Source organism: Camarhynchus parvulus, chromosome 3 (assembly GCF_901933205.1).
Source record: "Camarhynchus parvulus chromosome 3, STF_HiC, whole genome shotgun sequence".
Classification (NCBI taxonomy): domain Eukaryota; kingdom Metazoa; phylum Chordata; class Aves; order Passeriformes; family Thraupidae; genus Camarhynchus; species Camarhynchus parvulus.
Window position 1 is genome coordinate 92,795,877 of NC_044573.1, and position 18,114 is coordinate 92,813,990.

Genomic DNA, 18,114 nt, shown 5'->3' on the forward strand with positions numbered 1-18,114 from the left:
AACTGCACAGTGCTAATAACACTACAGGCTTATCAGGATACATTTGCTGATCAGAAAATCTTTACAGTTTTAATCCAAAGTAAACTCAAAGCAGTAACAAAAATTAAGAAACCTTCCTTGACAGTGTCACTTGAGAAGTGATCACATGGTGTGCCTCGTAACAGTGGTAGCTTGGTATGTCCCACCAAACATTCTCAAAAGGAAAATACACAGACAGGCCTTATGTCTGTGTTACACGTACAACAGCCAAAACGAATCTGTTGTCAGAGGCTGAATCAGCAGTTCCCTGAGAGCATTTCCAGTGGGGTGCCATCTGAATCTGACATGGATACAATTTGTTCAAAGCCCTTCTGCTTCTATTTAACACTTTCACTTAAAAGGAATGTGGAATTAAGGGTATTCTCAAAAAATGGGCTCTAATAATACTGAATTAAGAAAGCAGAAAATCTTGGTAACAAGATTAGCATACAGAATTATTTTCAAGAAATTCATAATGTAAAAATCCACATGATATATTTCAGTAAAGTGGGTGGTAGTAAACTGAGAAGAATTAAAAAATGCAAATGAAAGATGGAGAATAACCAGGTAAGCAGTAAGTCAACAGAGAAAGATCAGCAATTATTGTGCATCCCAACTTGAATTAAGTTAAAAACGTTATTGACTTTCAAAACCTGCAATGTTCATATTGCCATGAATTACCATGAGTGCCATCTGTCCTGCACAATAAGAAATTTTCTACTCTTTTGTTATCCATAGTACTGATAAAGCTTCTCCTGGATGAATATATCAAAGATTTTGCTGTCAATTTAGACATGGTTTGGAAAAGAGCAAATAGTAAAAGCTCGGTCAATATTTTCCTCTGGAGATACTTTTTCCTGCAAGACTGACATCTTCCTATACATTAAGCTTGCAATGAAGGGGAAAAAAAATTACTTGTAGCACTCCATATATTCTGATAAGGCAGCAAGATGACAATGACTGAAAGTCCCCAATTTCTAGTAACTGCTGGGGGAGAGAGAGGAGGAATTTACATTTACATTGGGCGGGGATAGAAGAATTTACTCTCCAGAAATGGACTTTTGAATACACAAGTAAGCGGTTTAGATCTTGAGCTTTTAACTGAATTAACTGAATGTGAGTAACACATCATCCTCTCACACTCCCCCAACATTATTTACCATTTGTCACTGCATTAGAATTTTTTTCATAATAATAATTTCTGTAATAAATTTCCAAAGAAATTGCAAGGAACTCAAATAAACCCCATTAATACAGATAATGATGAGTTTCATATATTAAACATCTGGTGTAATGTGAATAAAGTATTTCCAATTCACTAAAACAATCTGATTGTTTCCATAGGTTAATAAAAAGCACACCTGTATTCTTCCAATGAGTGAATGTCCATTAGCTTCCCAATTAAAAGATTGATACATTCAGCTGAACACTGAGAATTACTTTAATGTGCTCAAAACTGCTTAGTCCAAGTTCAGTTTTTGATGTGAGCTCCAGAAAATACTCAACACAGAAAACTAAATGTTAAAACACACAATTCAGTTGCAGGTATCTTAGCTAGCATCCCTGACAGCTTGCATGCTGACATGGATCAATCTCAGCAAGAGAAAATTTGTGGTAGAAGCTAGAGGTTTTTCATCAATAAAAGGTAACTGCATTGTCATTTTCATACAACTTAGTTTTGCAAGAGTCATAAATTTCATGGTTTTGAAATGTTATCACCAGTACCATATTTATACATGCTCTTTGCCCTTAATTCTTCTCCATGTGCATACAGAAAGGAATCATTATCTCGCTTCTGTGCCTAGGAAGTTACCTGGATAATAGCTTCAGAAAAAAAAAATTAAAAAAAATAAAATGACACACTTTCTATCCATGTTTTTGTGAAACATTATTTACAGTCAAGATTAAATGTGTGTTTACCAAAACCAGCAAAAAGCAGCAATTTCTGGATTACCATTTGCAGGGGTGTTTTTAAAGTTAAAACTTGATCTCAGAAGAATTACATATGACAAACACAAGGACAGTGATCACTGAGACATTAAGAAGGGCGGCCATCCTGCCCTCTAATTTAAGCATCCTAGCCCTAATTATTACAGGGCAGCACTCACGGGAGCACTGCGCAGCCCTCAGGAGAAAGATTCAAGCGTCTTCTGAAAGACTCCAGGCACCACACTGACATCCCTTGATAGAGTGTATCTGATAAATGATTTAGCATATCAAATTTGCTGTGCAGGCTGTGGATTTAACCGGCTGACTGCTATACTTTCTTTGGCCACACAGCGTACTCACTAACACACGAGAGATTTTATACAGCACAGGAGTTACTTTTTCAAAGTGCTGTAAGTCTGCTAGCCTTCAGCACTGTGATTTCTGTATGACCAAGAGGGTGCACCTGTGCTCGGTGAGCCATTAAAATAAGCGCTTTACACAGCTGCGCTTGGTGCGAGCGCATCTCATTTCCGCCCTGGAGCTGGCTAAGCGGAGCTGTGGCCGATTGGGCCGGTGGGTGAGCAGGGGCTCGGCCCTCGGCTGGGCAGCAGCGCCGGCGGCCCCTCACGGGCGGCACCCGCCCCGCCCCGCCCGCCCCGCCCGTCTCGCCGGCGCCGCCACTCACTTGATGACCGTGCCCTTGGCGCCCCCTGCCGTGGTGAGCATGACGCGCGAGGTGAGGCTCCCGCGCAGGTCGTCCTCGTCCAGGCCCAGCAGGGCCGCGCAGCGCTCCAGCGCCGCCTGGCTCCGCGCGCGCGGCGTGCAGCCCCCTGCGGACACACAGCGTCAGCAGCAGCCCTCAGGGAGTCACCGCGGCCTCTGCACGGCACCTCAGAGCAGCTCGGTGCCAAGAGGCAGCTCACAGAACCCAGGGAACTCCCTCAAAACAAACACAAAAATAACATCTCGCCCAAAAACTACACATGAAATTCGGTATTTCTAGAACACTTTCCAGGCTGCTTGTAGGGAAGAACTACCCCAAAATGGAGAAGTGCTAACCCCTACAAACTAACTCTAGTGTCTTAAAACTTTGAACTTAGATGCTCCTGTAATCCTCCAGGCTCCCTGGCAATGCAGCAAAAGTGGCTGCTAGGGCAGGCTCCTGGCACTTGGATTTTTCAGATAAAGCTGTGTACATGTCCCAGGTAAACAGCCGGAAGGTGCAGTCCTGCTGCTCTGCACCTGCCTTGGCGCCCGGGCTCAGCCAGCAGAGATCTCCAACTGGAACACCACCCACTTTAGTAAAATCTAGCACGCACTTACATGTGTTTCCTGTTGCTTGCAGCAGAGCAGCAACAGAACTCTAGAGGGTCTTACCAGTCTCTCTCTGGTAAGAGACTGCCTGAAGCAGTTCAAATGCACACTATGTGTGTGGACACACAAGGTGAAGGAAAAACAAAACCTGTATTTAGAATTTAGAAGTTCAATATATTAATTTACATTTTAGAAGTTCCTTTACAGTTTAGAAGATCTATAATTTATTCCAGAAAAAAGTGGATCTGAATTTCAGTATTTAGAGGACATAAGTTCTCTGGTGACATTCCCTTCTCTAAACCCTGACTTTCCTTACCATCTGTGGTTCTCACTCTTCTCATTCATTTGCTCCTCAAACTCACATTTGCACCTCTTTCACTGCTTAACCTGGTCAATGCCTAAGTCACAACTCACAAAAGGCCCAAACAGGGAAGCTCTCTGGGAAGCTTACTGGTTTGAGCTACATGAGGCCACTACCCATCTCTATACCTGCATCTTCCCAGATTTATTCTCATTAATCATGTTCATTTCTGTGATCTTCATGAATATGGCAACAGCATGAACTGACACTGGGGAGGTTCTCATTTGATCCAGAGCAGAGAGAGGATAAAAAAACAAAACCAAAACAACCCATTTCTGTGCCAACCCTAAGCTACCCAATTTGAATTCAGTACTGGCCCTGATTTGACACATGGGACTGGAGCCCACCCATGATCTCTTCTGAACAGAATGTTTTGTATGTACTGTGCTGATTCTGTACTTGGGGCCAGGAGCTAGTGAACCTGACTAAGGTTACCACTCATTTAATTCATCATTCAGAACACCTTTTAAAATGTTCTTTGGTCTACTCTCTCAAACAACTGCATCAACAGCTATACATACTTGAAGCAGGACCAGGAGAAACCAATTTCACTCTGTCTTGCAACTCAAGTTAGACCTACATACTTATGTTTTGTACTAGAGTTGTATTTGTAGTACATCCAGACCCAGAGGAATCAGCCCTTCAGGAATATATGGACAGCAGTTCTCAATTTAGAGAGGCTGATTTCAGTAGTAAGGTAATAAGGACAATTCCCAAATCATTAGTTCTCCTTCATCAACCTTCATGCACATTCTGCAATTAAGTCCCAACTACACTTGTACTGCTTCATCTTGTGAGCAACGTCTTAAAATGAGGAAGTTATATTTACCTACTTTTTTGCTGTAACTTTTTTTTTCATCTCTCAAAATACTAACATGATATTATTTTTGGAAGCCAAAGGACATAATGCCTTTCCCTACAGATGGAGTTACTAATTTCTAATGTCAAGATCTCTTTGTGATATTAGAGAGAAGTTGGACTTTAAAGCTGTCATTAAAATACAAAATGGCTCTTTTCTTTGTATTAAACTTTTCACTGAATAAGTTCTTGAACAATTTCAGGGCAACCCTATTTGCTTTCAGAGCACGTAAAGAAGTACAACTCTAAAACAAACAGGTAAACTTGACTTCAAAATGGGGTGAAGATTGAATTACCCATGAACAGAAAGAAGCTTTCAAAAGCAGTAATTCACATGAAAAGGGAATGTCTCTAATCAAAAGGCGTTTTCAGTATTTTTATGAAAAACAGTTTCTATTTTCATCTAACCTGAAGTACTCCCAGCTTCCTCAAAATCGATATTTCCAAGGTGAAGGACACCAGCCACTACTCTAAAAAGATCAAGTTTTTCTTCATCATCCAGCCCAATCTTTTTCATTGCTGTGCACATTCTGTTGAAATCTCCATGATCATCTAACAGTGGATCCTTCAAGGAACCTTCTTTAAGATACTATAAAACACGAAAAACCAAAAATTCTATGTAAGTCCTTTAAAGTAAATGTAAGCAAATATTTCCAGTCAAGAATAAGTCATAAGGAAAAGCATACAAAAGCATGCCAAACTAAGTAGATTCGAGTTCTTCATACAATATAGGCTTCACAAGAACCTTAATTTATTTTAAATTGTTGATACTTGGAAGCATGATCTTCAAACTTAAATTTCACAGCAAACTTCAAACTATCTTCAGAAAGCAGAAGCTAGAGAGAATGTGACTGCTAAGGACAGGGGAATATGAGCTAATGAGCAGGGGGAAGGAAGACTTTGTCTAAGGGCGCTATTGGAGCATTTAATACAAAGGAATCCTTCTAGCCCCAAGCAGCTGAAAGAAGATGGAGGTCCTTGCAATAGGATGACAGAAGGACAGGAGTACAGGACAAATCAGAACCAGGAGAGGAGAGTTATCTCTATTATAAACAGGCTTATTTAGAGAAATATACCAGTTAACTTCTTGGTGTAATTAAGAAACATAAAAGTTGTTTGCAGTGGTCTATGGCTTATAAGAATAATAGCTATGTTCTGAAATACTAATTTAACATTTTGCTGATTTTTCAAATTTAAATACATTGAAAGCTATTTTAGCTACAAACCAGTTTAAATAGTAGAAAGTAACACACCTGCATGCAATCAAAAAACTACATGAACATGCACAGACTGAGCTATGGTTGTACACTTGTTTTTAAATGTTATCAATTAAAAAGAATAATTTACTAAATGAAAGCCTTGTTAGTGTCAAATAAGCTACCATGACTTTTTCAAAACCAAACACCACATGCATCTGAAAAATTCACTTCACACAACATGTAGGCACATCAATAACATTATACTACATGTTAATTATGTAAAATGATCACCTCATCTTCCTGATAAGGAAAACACAAAAATAATTGAAGTATTAATTGACTATTCCAGCTACTTTTATTTAAAAAAACAATCTTAATATTCTTAATAAAATGACAGCAAATACTAAACTTCCAATTTAAAAGCGTGAACAAGGCAATATATTTCCTGTTTAAACAGCTATACTAGGTTTAAATATCATTTAACTTTGATCCTTTGTTAAGCCTTCAAATGGATATGGCAGTTACATATAAGTATTATGGTATCATATGTTCTGCTACTTCATGTCTTATATATATTTTCAGAGCTATTTTCTGAGTATGTTTTAATTTTGAGAAACACTTATTTCAAATCAAGTTTTCTCTTATTTCAGGTCCATCAGAGGACAAGTTTTATGACAACACCCACCTGTAAATCACATTAATAACAGAAAACTGCACAGGTTCATCTTCCAGAAGAAAAAGTAAGTGAATGTTGATACTCTATGCCTACTCACTACAATCCTTTATGAAAGGCAAATTGGGTAGACTGAGGCAAAACTCCCCAGTGCTAGCCTATATGCTTGACAAGAATGAAGTATCTACCAGCCTTCTGCCTCACAGTGATGTCAAGTAAGTATTTTTGTATCTGATTCTCCACCATCCTGATTATAAAAAATAGCCTACATTTAACAACAGAAGTCAGGACTACATGCTGAGTGTTACAATAATGCGACCACTAGAAATCCAGGGGCAGACTTGATAATGTTGACTCGAGGAAAGGAACTATCTATACAGTCTCTCGTAGTTGAGCACGAGCTTCAAGATCACATTATGAAAGAGATGGCATGACCACTTGGTGGAATGAGGCTCTTAAGTTATTTTTATCAGATATATATGCAGCTTACCCTGCTACTGAATCACAAATATGGATTTGATTAATATTTGAAATACCTTCCAGCTACACAAATGTGATTTTCATACTTCGAGTAGATGAAAATTTTATTAGAGAACAGAGTAGAAGTTTAGTTAAGTGTTTTAATAACTTCCAATTCATAAGTACTATTAATTCAGAACAAATTCTTTAGTATCCTCATGTGAACAGCTCAAAGGTTTAAGTGCTACAAATTCTGGTAATTCCAGTTCTAAAAAATGTAAACAGAGATGGACCAAGGAGGTATAAATGTTTTGAAGCTTCAGACTTTTATCCAGGAAATTCCATGCTCTGCCATAACTAGCAGTTAACAGCAAGGGGAAAACAAAAACCTTTAAAGTGCACTGAGGAGGAGTATATAGTCATGGCTAGAAGTGAGCTTGCACTATTGATTTATAGAACAGTTTGGAGCATCATTTCAAAACTCCAGGTAGTAAAAATGGCTCCAGAAAAAACATTGCTTTTGACCTATTCCTACCAGTAGTTAAGATTTTTAAAAAGAAAATTACAAAAGTATTAGATTTTTGTTTTCCGCAGAAGACAAGCTGCATCATTAAGTGTTATGTTATTATAAGAATGAAGAGAAAACCATTTTATATACACTGTTCCATTTTGGATTTTATTATGCATGTTAAAATGTATTTCTAAGACTAAACTCCAAAGCAGAGTTCTCAATACAGCATCTTTGAGAGTACCCTCTTAGACCTATAACGATGTGTAAAATGAACATTTCATTCCACACTATAAAATTGTAATCACTTTCAACTCTATCTCCATTATTTAACAATATAAACTAACTGAAGATAAAAACCTACCTCAGGACTCTTGCGATTTTGCAAAATCTGCTTGTCTGTTTCTTTGTTAGCGAAGAATCTGGTACAGCCTCGATTTAAATACTGGAACAATAAAAAAAGTGGAAATGCATAGTTAAAGATAGAAGTAAGGAAAACATATGCTTTTATTTAAGGCTCGCCCTACATGGCTTCATTTAAGCATTTGATACAAACAAAATGATAAACGCTCATCATTAATTCCTTGAAAATATATTTACATCTACAAAACTAAAGAACTGCAACAGTACCAAACTTCTATTGAAAGTTTCTTGATTTTGACAACTAAAACACTTTTTCACACAATGGGATATTCATTAAACCACACAATATTTTCTTACTTTTTGATTTTATTAAACCTATTCAAGGAGTCCAGGATTACAGAAAAGACAACCAAAATTAGGAATCAAAAGAATTAATTTTCTGGCATGTGTGTAATATGAAACTACTAATTTTTCCTCACCAAAAATTTCTATATTTGGTAGTGGGAGACATAGTGTATTAAAAACTCTGAAGAATATTTAAAGCTTACAGCATAGTCTAAGCAGAAGCCTTATTTTGAACCTGGCTTCTGATATCCACCTTATGTTGTATAGTAATCTCAGATTTACTGTTCAGTAAATCAGACTGAATTTAGATTTAAATAATTCCTGTTGCTTTCAGCAAAATGGGATCACCAGCTTTTCCCTTCTGATTTGTTCATCTGAATGTAAGAACTCTGTTCAAAAGCTTGGACAGAGCCCTTTGTCTGAAGGAAGTGAACTGATTCTTTACTCTTTGATTGAACAAAGATGTTTTCTAAGAGGTGAACACAGACAATTCCACTCTCTGATTAAAATTTACATGCAAAATTCCAAAACCTCTAAATATTCTTCAAAGCATTTCTAACAGCAGAAGAAAACCTGGTGACAAATTTAATATTAAAACAAAGTGACAGCTGTTCAAAGCTAGCTTAGTGTTTAACAAAGTACAGAAGTTTCTTTATCAGCCATTAAGAATGCAAATCACAGTGTATTTTAAACACACTATATCCCTGTATTACAGCATTAGTAACACAATCCCAGAAACTGGGGATGAGAAGTGAAAAAGGTCATACTTTTCAAAAAGAGAGCGTGGAAACTTATCTGACAGGTTGAGAATGTGAACCAGCATGGTATTATATTATAACCTACATAAAAGACATTTAATCACAAGATAATGGCTTTCATTTGAAAGCTAAAACCTTGAGTAAATTTATATATTAAATTAGGGAGAAATTCTATTTTTAAAAGAGCACAAATACACAGTTTCAGGTTAACGTACAGTACATCTAAATACCATTGTACCTGGGGTTTGGTTTGTATGGTTTGCTTGACTTTTTTTTTTTTTTTTGGTGAAGTATAACACACTATTGTAACTTCAGCAACCCAAACATAAGGCAATTTTCACTTCTCTTCCTGAAATTTAGATGAGAAAAAAGTTCAGATTCTCATCCCCATCTACTGTTCTCCAGGTACAGAATTACTCCAGATTTACTGTGCAGCTTTGCTTTCACAGCCATGTGATTCAGTCCAAGGCACCAAGACCTACAAGGTCCAGCACATGGTTTCCTCGTGACCTTGAATTTCTGAAAACTTCTGCAGGGCAACCTAAAGCACGAGCTCCCAGGACTGCACGCTTTCATGTGGGTTGTGCTTGAGAATGGGTGTGTAAAACCTGCAGAACTGCAGGGCTATTTGCATAATCCTTGGCCAAGTAAATTCTCACTTCCCCAGGGAACCTGCAGGGGAAAGGTGAACTAATATAGAGGTAATGGCCATCAGTGCTGCTGCAATCCAGAGGACAGATCAGGCAGGTGCAGCCAATACAGGGTCTTGGTTTACATGCCCAGAGCAATGTGTCCCTATGCCATGACGGCCAAAAGGATGGGGAGGAGATTCCAAGGGATCACTTAAGTCAAAGGGAAGCAAGACCAAAGATTACAGAGAATGAAGTTATCCTCTTATCTTAAAAAAATTTTTATTCTTTTTCAAAGAAGCAAAACACCAACCCCCCCCAAAAACCAAAAGAAAAAAAACCACAACCACAAAACAAAATAAAAAAACCCCACCCAAAAAAAAAACAAACCCCAAACAAACAAACAAAAAAAAACCACCTTAAATTTGAGATGGTCCTATTTCTAACAAAGTGTACTTTAAAGAAACCAGGCTTGAGTCTTAGAACTCAAGCTGGCCCTATTTTGGACTTTGCCTCGATAAGCCATAAAGCTCAAGGCAAGGTGCACAATAGAGCCAATGCAATGTGACTTAAGGGATGAGCTTTTCTAAATAACCAATTTTAGAGTTTGAGGTTTTTTATTAATATCTTTCTTGTAAAATTTAGTACTGATTGAAAAATACTGATCAATCATCAAACTTTGCCTTGTATAATATCACAATCTATTATCAAAAGCTTGAAAGATGGCATTTCTATGAATTCTGAAACAGATATGCAGTCAACAAAATGTGGTAAAAAAAAGTGACACAAGTATGCTTAGTCAGAACCATTCTATGATGAAAACTGAAGTAGCAAATGAGAACAAAGAACACAAAAATCATCTTGACAAAAGAAATGCAAATTTAGGAGGAAAATTATCTTTTACAATTTTGTTTTCCTAAAAATCTCCCATAAAATGGTACTTGATGAAAATTTGGTGCAATACAGGTAATAAACTTTAAGAATATTTAAATTCATTTACAAGCTTACAAAGATGAAAAATATCCTAAGGTTTTGTTTGTTTGATTTTTAATTAAAGATATCTACTTTAAGAGAGAGACAAAAACTGCATTAAAGTTTTGTAATTTAACATGCAGAGTGGACCTTTCCCGTGCAAGAAACTCAGAATTCAAATACTAACTTATGGTAAAGCAATAAAATCCTTAATGGAAATTAAAGTGCCAGCTATAGTCTTAGTAGAAGTCAAAAAAAAGGTCACAGTATGATAAGGCTGGTGTGACTACAAACTCTTTATACATGAAATATGCAAGAAAATGTCCTCTGTAAAAGAACTCAAGCTGTTAAGTGCTATCCTGCATCAGCCTGATTTTAAGAAGGTTTTAAGTCTGACCCTGACATCTACAACCTTGGGTTCTTTCATGAGCAGAATTCTTGATTTAAAAAAAAAATCCTCAGGAGTAGGTAGGCAGCATATTCTAGAAATAAAATCTATTAACTTCAATAAATAAATTTTCATTGAAAAGTGACTGAACAATAAAAACACGTACTTGAAAATCTGTTCAACATTTTAGCTTTAAATCACACAAGAGAATACTGCATGGAGTAACTGCAGAGTAAAGAAGAAAGTTTAGAAAACTAGCTCCACCTTTTACCAATATAAATGGTGTTGGGTGTTCTTCGATATTGTGTTTGTTGAGGGTTTCAAAAGAAAAACTTTCCTTCTAGGGAATGGAAGCAGTTCTTTCCTAATAAGCATCAGAACAAGTTTCCATCACACAGGCAAGTACGAATAGAAAAAAATATAAAAAAAGATACAAACTAAATATTTAAAGAAATAATGTAAAGTCTGTGAATGCTGAGAGAATGCCTTGAGAAAGTAAAGAAACTTGTCCTAGAATACTGTCACGGCTTTTAGAGAGCAAGATCACCTTGATACCACAGTACAAATGTACAATGCACACAATGTGGAAGTGCAGCTCTGTGCCCATTTCCTGGCTCATCCATAAGGAGAGACTGACTTGGCCAAGCCAAGGGGCAGGAGCTGCCTCTTTGGTGAGCAGGGTATCCCACCTTCCCCACAGAGAGTGCACTGATTCAGGTCTCACCTTTTGCTTTGCACAAAACTGGCAAGACATTTGTATATTTAAAGCTTCTAGCCCTCAGCTGAATTTTGATGGAACTGAGTACAAAAGGGAAAGCAACCTATAAGCACAGTCCAAGTTTTATTTAGAACAAGTAGGAAGATCAACCAACAAAGAAAACAGTCAGCACAATAACTTAATTCTTTGTTTGCAGTGCTTCTCATCTCGTTTAAGATCAAGAAAGTCTAAAGAGATGACATTCATGTAGCTTATTTCCTTGTAATTCCACATTGTTGTATTACAAACCCCTTCAAAACCCAAGAGATTTGGTCTGTTTATTTTAGGAATACACAAAATTCCACTTCCATAATGTTCCAAGCCAAATATAAGGCAAGAAATGGTGAGAGATGGAAACAAATGACAGAACACAAGCAAAGAACTGACTGATATGTACCAGGAGATTTGATTTGCACTGAAGAAATTCACACTTTACATCTCTAGAAGAGCCCATAACAACATTACCAACAGCTGGGTATGCAACAGTACATTTTCTGGAAAACCACAGATTTCTCAATTTTAAGACAAAGTATAGGAATTCTTCCAGTAAAGAAAAATGTCAGGTAGCTTTATTCCAAGATCAAATAGATTTAACAAAAAGAAAATCTGGGTTTTTTAATAGTAATGAGTTTGTCAAAGATAATAAATAGAGATTTTAATATGATCTGTATGACAAATCCATATATGACGATATGACAAGCTTTACAAATGCTGACTCTGCTACTCACCCTAAAGTTGTCAGGAGAACTTAAATATAGCTTTTCCCTAATGTCTTCTGGAGCACCAGCACAAAGCCTGTAAAAGATATGATAATTCCTCTCTTCTTTGCCTTGCACACAGATCCTAGATTTCTCCAGAAGGTAGTGTGACACAAATCCACCAACCACCGAGTTCTAGGAAGAAGAAATATTTTTCTGATTATCTGAATATTTGTTGCATTGTTTAAGATTCAGGTTTTCAATTTACTTTTGTCTGATCATGACTCGCTCAATAGAAACTGGTCCAAAAAAGATTAAAAGCTATCTATACCTAATACATATTAAGCCTAGCAAAAAAAAACATTGCCTTTACCATTGCTTCTCTCCCCAACTCATGTATTGTATATACATACACTCTTCTTAATAAAAAGGTCTTCTTCACCTCAAAAAGCAGAAATCCATAGCAGAACCTCAGGAGTTATTGCAAAGAGCATTGCTACAGCCATCCTTACACTTTCTGTATGACAGTGCTATTACAACCTTCTTTAGCTGCATTTCACTGAGATTTTTGTAAAATAAAAGGGTTAAAATTACAGAGTACATATTTGGACAACATCTTAAGCAAATTAATTATGACACAACATTTTATTTCCAACACTTGCACTTCTTTATCTAGAAGGAATTCTGACACAGATTTTTGAGAGCTATTTCTTATCTGGCTTATGAAAAAATTCCCTATGCCTAGAGAAATCTTAATTGCAAGGAAATTCCTGAACTTAATGGCCATTACAGGAACTATGAAGGATTAACTGACTGACAAATTTGATTGCAGTTATGCAGTCATTCCCTTATTCAGGAGGTCTCAGTCTGTACTCATGTCACTTTGAGAAACCAGACCTAAAAAGGTGACCACAAAGTGAGAAGTGATGCCTTGTAAAAAAGGGGCTCAAGTAAACAGGCTGATCTTGCAGTGGTAAGCTGAAACAAGCTTTGAAGCAGTTTCTGAAGATACTCAGAGGGCTATTTGCTTCAGCTGAAGTAATTCAACTGAAACACCATAAAAGTGTTGATGGGTAGATGAACAGATCATGAATCCATCATCAGATCATGAATTCATCATTTTAGGTAAAAATTTTGATCCTTTCCATAACTTTACTAAAATGAACCAGACCAACAGATAAAGTCCCTCTCCCTACAAAGAAATTTGATTATTTACTAGGTAAACTATTACAAAAGCTCTGAAGTTAAATTACAAACCAAGTGATGAAAACTTAGGAAAAGACTGCAAGCTCAAGACGAAACAAATGAGCTTTAAGTCTGCAGGAAAAGAAACAAATTCTTGCAGTTTGTCTGTCCTCAGTCAAAAAAATGAGGAAGCATGTATGTAATCTCCAGAGAACATCCACAGGAGTCTTCAACTTGGACATACTGACCAACCATACAGCCATCCTTAACTGTGGAATGTGTGTATACATATCTCCACCAAACAAAACTACACCTGAACAAAGATAATTTTTCTTAAGATACACAGTTGAATAGTATTTTTATCAAAAAACCAATTCCTTGACTTCTGTCATACACAGATTACTATGTAAGGTCCCAAAATTTCATACAAATACATAAAAAAAGTTTGAAGTCAAAATACATTTATGTCTAATACATAAATTACACTTAGTTGAGCATTAAAGGAATGGATGGATACCTAATAGCAAGTGAGTTAGTCTTCATATGAGAAGACTCACATATGCAATGAAGGGACCCATTTTTAACCTTTTGTTGGTGGAAGCAATTTTCCTACTGAGTTGCCACTGGTTTCCAGTACAGTGTGGCTCTGGTTTTTCTTTCAAGGTGACACAATTCAAATCGAATCTGTAAAGTAGGACAGTGGCTATTTGCTGCAAGACTAGTAAGTCTGTTCAGCCTCCTGCTAGTCTAGCATTTCCATTATATGCCAAAAAAAACATCACTGGTTATCTGTAACAAAATTCCAGTACCTTTTCATTGAAGTGAATTTCAACAAATTTCCCAAAACGACTGCTGTTGTTGTTTCGAACAGTCTTTGCATTTCCAAAAGCTTCTAATAGGGGATTTGCTGTTTAAAAAAATTAATTTTTGTAGTGTTAAAATTCAATCAGGAAACTACCAAAAAGAAAGAGAGAACAAATACAATTAACCGGGGAACTTATTTGGAATAAGGTTTGAAAATCAAAGGAAAAATATTACCTATTAGGAATAATATATTTTGCAAATTATACTGGATATACTGTGGTGAAACATAAAATTAAGTACTTAAGTGTCTTGTAACACTGCAATGTACTTGAATCAATACAGCAAGAAATTCAGAGACAAATAAATACCAAAAGTTATTCAGTGATGTTCTTCTACAGGAAGTAGATAAATAACTGATACATAAACTACATGAGACAGCACAGAATTTGATGCTTCCCAATTATTTATTATTCATGAAATCTAAACTACCCACTTATTCCACAGACAAAAATGCCACTTAAATGTCATGCATGCAATGTATTAGATTGACTTGGAAATTAATAAATATCATATTAGAAAAGTTTGTTGATTTCAAAAACCATTTAACACTGTCCTTTCAAATTAGGTCAATTAAGTGACTGACTGATTTTATTTTTTACTGGCTGCTGCTTTTCAGCATGTTAAAGCCCATACAGAAAGAGTGGCAGCAAGGAATCTAATTCTCATATCCATATATATACACACGCATACAAATATCATGCACAGTTTAAACAGTTTGAAACTGCTTATTAATTATGAAATAGAAGGCCTCTGAAAGACTGCTTTTTAGTAGCTTTGAAGATCAAAGAAAAATAGTTTACTAAAGCACGTTAACAATAAACCACTAAAAATATCAGCAAGATATTTTAAGGCTTCTAGCTAAAAATAAGCACTGGAAACTAAGTGAGCAGAAACTCAGATTTAAAACTCCACTGACAACCATTTAAATACAAAAATTAAAGAATGAAGGAATGACATCAATGCTTGGATAAAATGTGGGTGGTAATGCATCATGTAATAGGACATGAGAATTAACCTTTTTTTGTTTGGCTGTATTTTCATTTTTTTAACAATTAAAGTTCATAAAAATGCAAATCTGACTTCTTACAAGATCTTTGATAATTATTCAGGCATTTTATGTAATATGAAGTTTTAAAGAAAGGATTATGAACAAAACCAAATTGCACAAAGTCTTTCAGCTAGGCTGAAGGTTCCTCTAGTAATACATATGCCACAAGCATATTCATTAAAATCATGCCTAAAAACCTTCAGAATTCATGCATCAGATGCTGTTCTAAATTAAAAAGCCCAAACTCTTTGAAGAATACCTACAAGTACCAATTAATTTGCATCAGGCATTATCCAACTCTTGCCCACTTTCTGAGTTCCTTTAGCACATAGTGGATTTCATTAAGGAACTGGTTTAAGCAGACCTACAGCAACAAGAGATTAAAGCCTGAAGTTCTTCTCTTGAATAAGTGGTTCAAATTTGAAAGCAGGAAAATTTAAAGCAAAAGTAAATTATTTTTTTAAGAAAAAGACACAGAGTCAAGAAATTTCAAAATAAATTTATGCTATGCTATAGAGGACTAAAACTGATGTATGAGGAATTATTAGGTTGGCTGAAGGTTGTTTGCTCTCCAGGTATTTCTATTTTCTCAAAAAGCTATTTTCTGTTCAATTAGGAACTACACGCAACATTCAAGAGGCTCAATGAGAAGGATCAACACAGTCTCTCTTCACCTTGTTTGGAGTCTACTGTAAAGATAGATACAGTCAAAGTGCTGTTCTGAATTATTTGATTTCTGACAAAAAATGTTATAACAGAAATATGATCCAGAATCATAATTTAAAAGAACTTCCCTACTTTATTTGACTTTGAGAACTCGATAATGAGGAGGAGGAATTATATTTTCCTGGTACTAACAGATAGTAATGAAAAAACAATGTTGTCCTTGCAGATTTTAAGGAGTTTAAAATTCCATTTTGGGTACCATACTACCTTGAGTACATTATATGTGTAAAGCTCAATTCAAACACACACATAAACGTTTTCTAGATAAATGACAGCATGATACTATAATAAATAAAAATAATGTGAATTACAAATAAAAAATATTTCAAAACCTAGGATCAAGATCAACTACCTGTAAATTATGCTCTAGAAAGTCTGATAGCATTTCCATACTACTTTTATTCACTTGTTGTTGACTCACATTTCTGAAAAAGAAATAGTTTTGGAACCTTTAGTTAAATGAAAGAAACTTCAATACCTTCTACAATTCTATCATCAATATCTTGGCCACTGCCATAGGATTCTGTCAAATACCTGTAAAGTAAGATAAAGAAATCATTATCATTCATCTCATGTCAGGTTTCCTCACTTAAGCAGGGTTTAACATGGCTGTGCACAAATACTAACTAATTACTATATGAAAGGCATTCTGATTTTAAGTTTCAAATACCTATGCGCTTTGAAATAAACTTTACTTTAAACTTTTAACTTTTTTGCTAAAACAAAAATATTCTTGCACACTTCCAATTTTTTTCAATACTCTAAGGCCTGCTAGAAATTTCTTTTCAACATGCATATGGAAATTACAGTTTAATAGAAATATAATCAAACTATTACTGTATTATCTGTATTTATTAATAATCTTATTCAATACATAAGGTTTCATGTCTATTTCCTGAATTTAAGACTGTTGCCATCCATACTGTTTTTGTATTCATAACTATCAGTGTTAATAAAAATCCACATGGAGATGGTAAGGATAAGGAATTACAAGGGTACAATTAAGGCAGGATTCATTTTAGCCATTGAAGAAAGAATTAGAAACTAGAACCACAATCTACTTGCTCCAAAGTCCCAGTCTTTTTTAATTTTTTTCCCTGCTCACAGGGCATGCTTTCTGGAAATTCTCAAATGAATCTGGGACAAGTTAAAAACAGCTCTTGAAAATGGGGCTTTCAAAAAAAATTTAGAAGCACTAAAAGAGCTGTACTAGCACCTTTTACTTTCTAAACCCACAAGGGTAAAATCTTCCAGCTTTTAAAACTCAGTTATGTTTTGTACAGGGACTCTATGGTGGAGGGTGGTGGGGAGAAGCAGCTGCAATGATATTCGCCTGTTGTATAATGAGCTCTTCCTTTGCTGAGAAGTGGAAGAATAATCTTCTTTAAGAGCATCTCTTGTGAGATATTCTTCCAGTTCCTGCTGTCTTTTTCTGTTACTCTTATCAGGAATAGAGTCAGATGTCCCTTGTAAAAAATTATTGCCAGCATCTTGCAGTAATTCTTGCAGCTATCTATGAAAGGTTGCACAGGGCCAGTGCAGAGCAGTATGAAGGACAGACAGGCAGTTGTGACAATTCTTCACGGGATGTGGAAAATAATACCTCTACTGTAGAGAAATACTAGAAAATACATTATTTTAGGGAAAAGGGAATTAAATATTTGTAGAGGGAAACAAGTCCAAGGCATGGCAAGGGAGCATATTTACACTGCCCACACTGTGCTTCCCTGCATCATCAGGCCGCCTATTGACATAGGTGTATTTAAAGGAGCAGTTCTTTCTAGTTAGTGTTCCAGAGTGATAAAAAGCCATTAAAAGATAATGCAGATATGGAAGCAAGGCTGATATATATCAGCAATATGGCTTTCCATATAATTTAATACACTTTATTTAGTATTGGTTGCACATGAACATCAATAAATAAATAAATACCACTATTCAGTCTTACTTAGTAAACTTGGGTAAAGTATTTTAAAGTTTAAAAGATACTCAAACAAACTAAAAAAAAAACCTCAGGGGGAACACAGAAATACACATTTATGGCAAAACCAACAGTGTCTTG

The 18,114-nt window shown here is 35.9% G+C and overlaps 1 protein-coding gene across 1 annotated transcript in view; it reads right to left on the minus strand.

The window, feature by feature from the left end:
* MYO6 (myosin VI) overlaps window positions 1-18,114 on the minus strand; it is a 102,409-nt gene that overhangs the window by 40,563 nt on the left and 43,732 nt on the right. Inside the window, exons 7-12 of the mRNA XM_030944459.1 lie at window positions 16,531-16,586; window positions 14,224-14,321; window positions 12,260-12,424; window positions 7,684-7,764; window positions 4,889-5,069; window positions 2,633-2,777 (exon numbers count right to left, since the gene is read on the minus strand). Coding sequence (XP_030800319.1) covers window positions 2,633-2,777; window positions 4,889-5,069; window positions 7,684-7,764; window positions 12,260-12,424; window positions 14,224-14,321; window positions 16,531-16,586 — 726 coding nt within the window. The remainder of the gene's footprint in view (window positions 1-2,632; window positions 2,778-4,888; window positions 5,070-7,683; window positions 7,765-12,259; window positions 12,425-14,223; window positions 14,322-16,530; window positions 16,587-18,114) is intronic.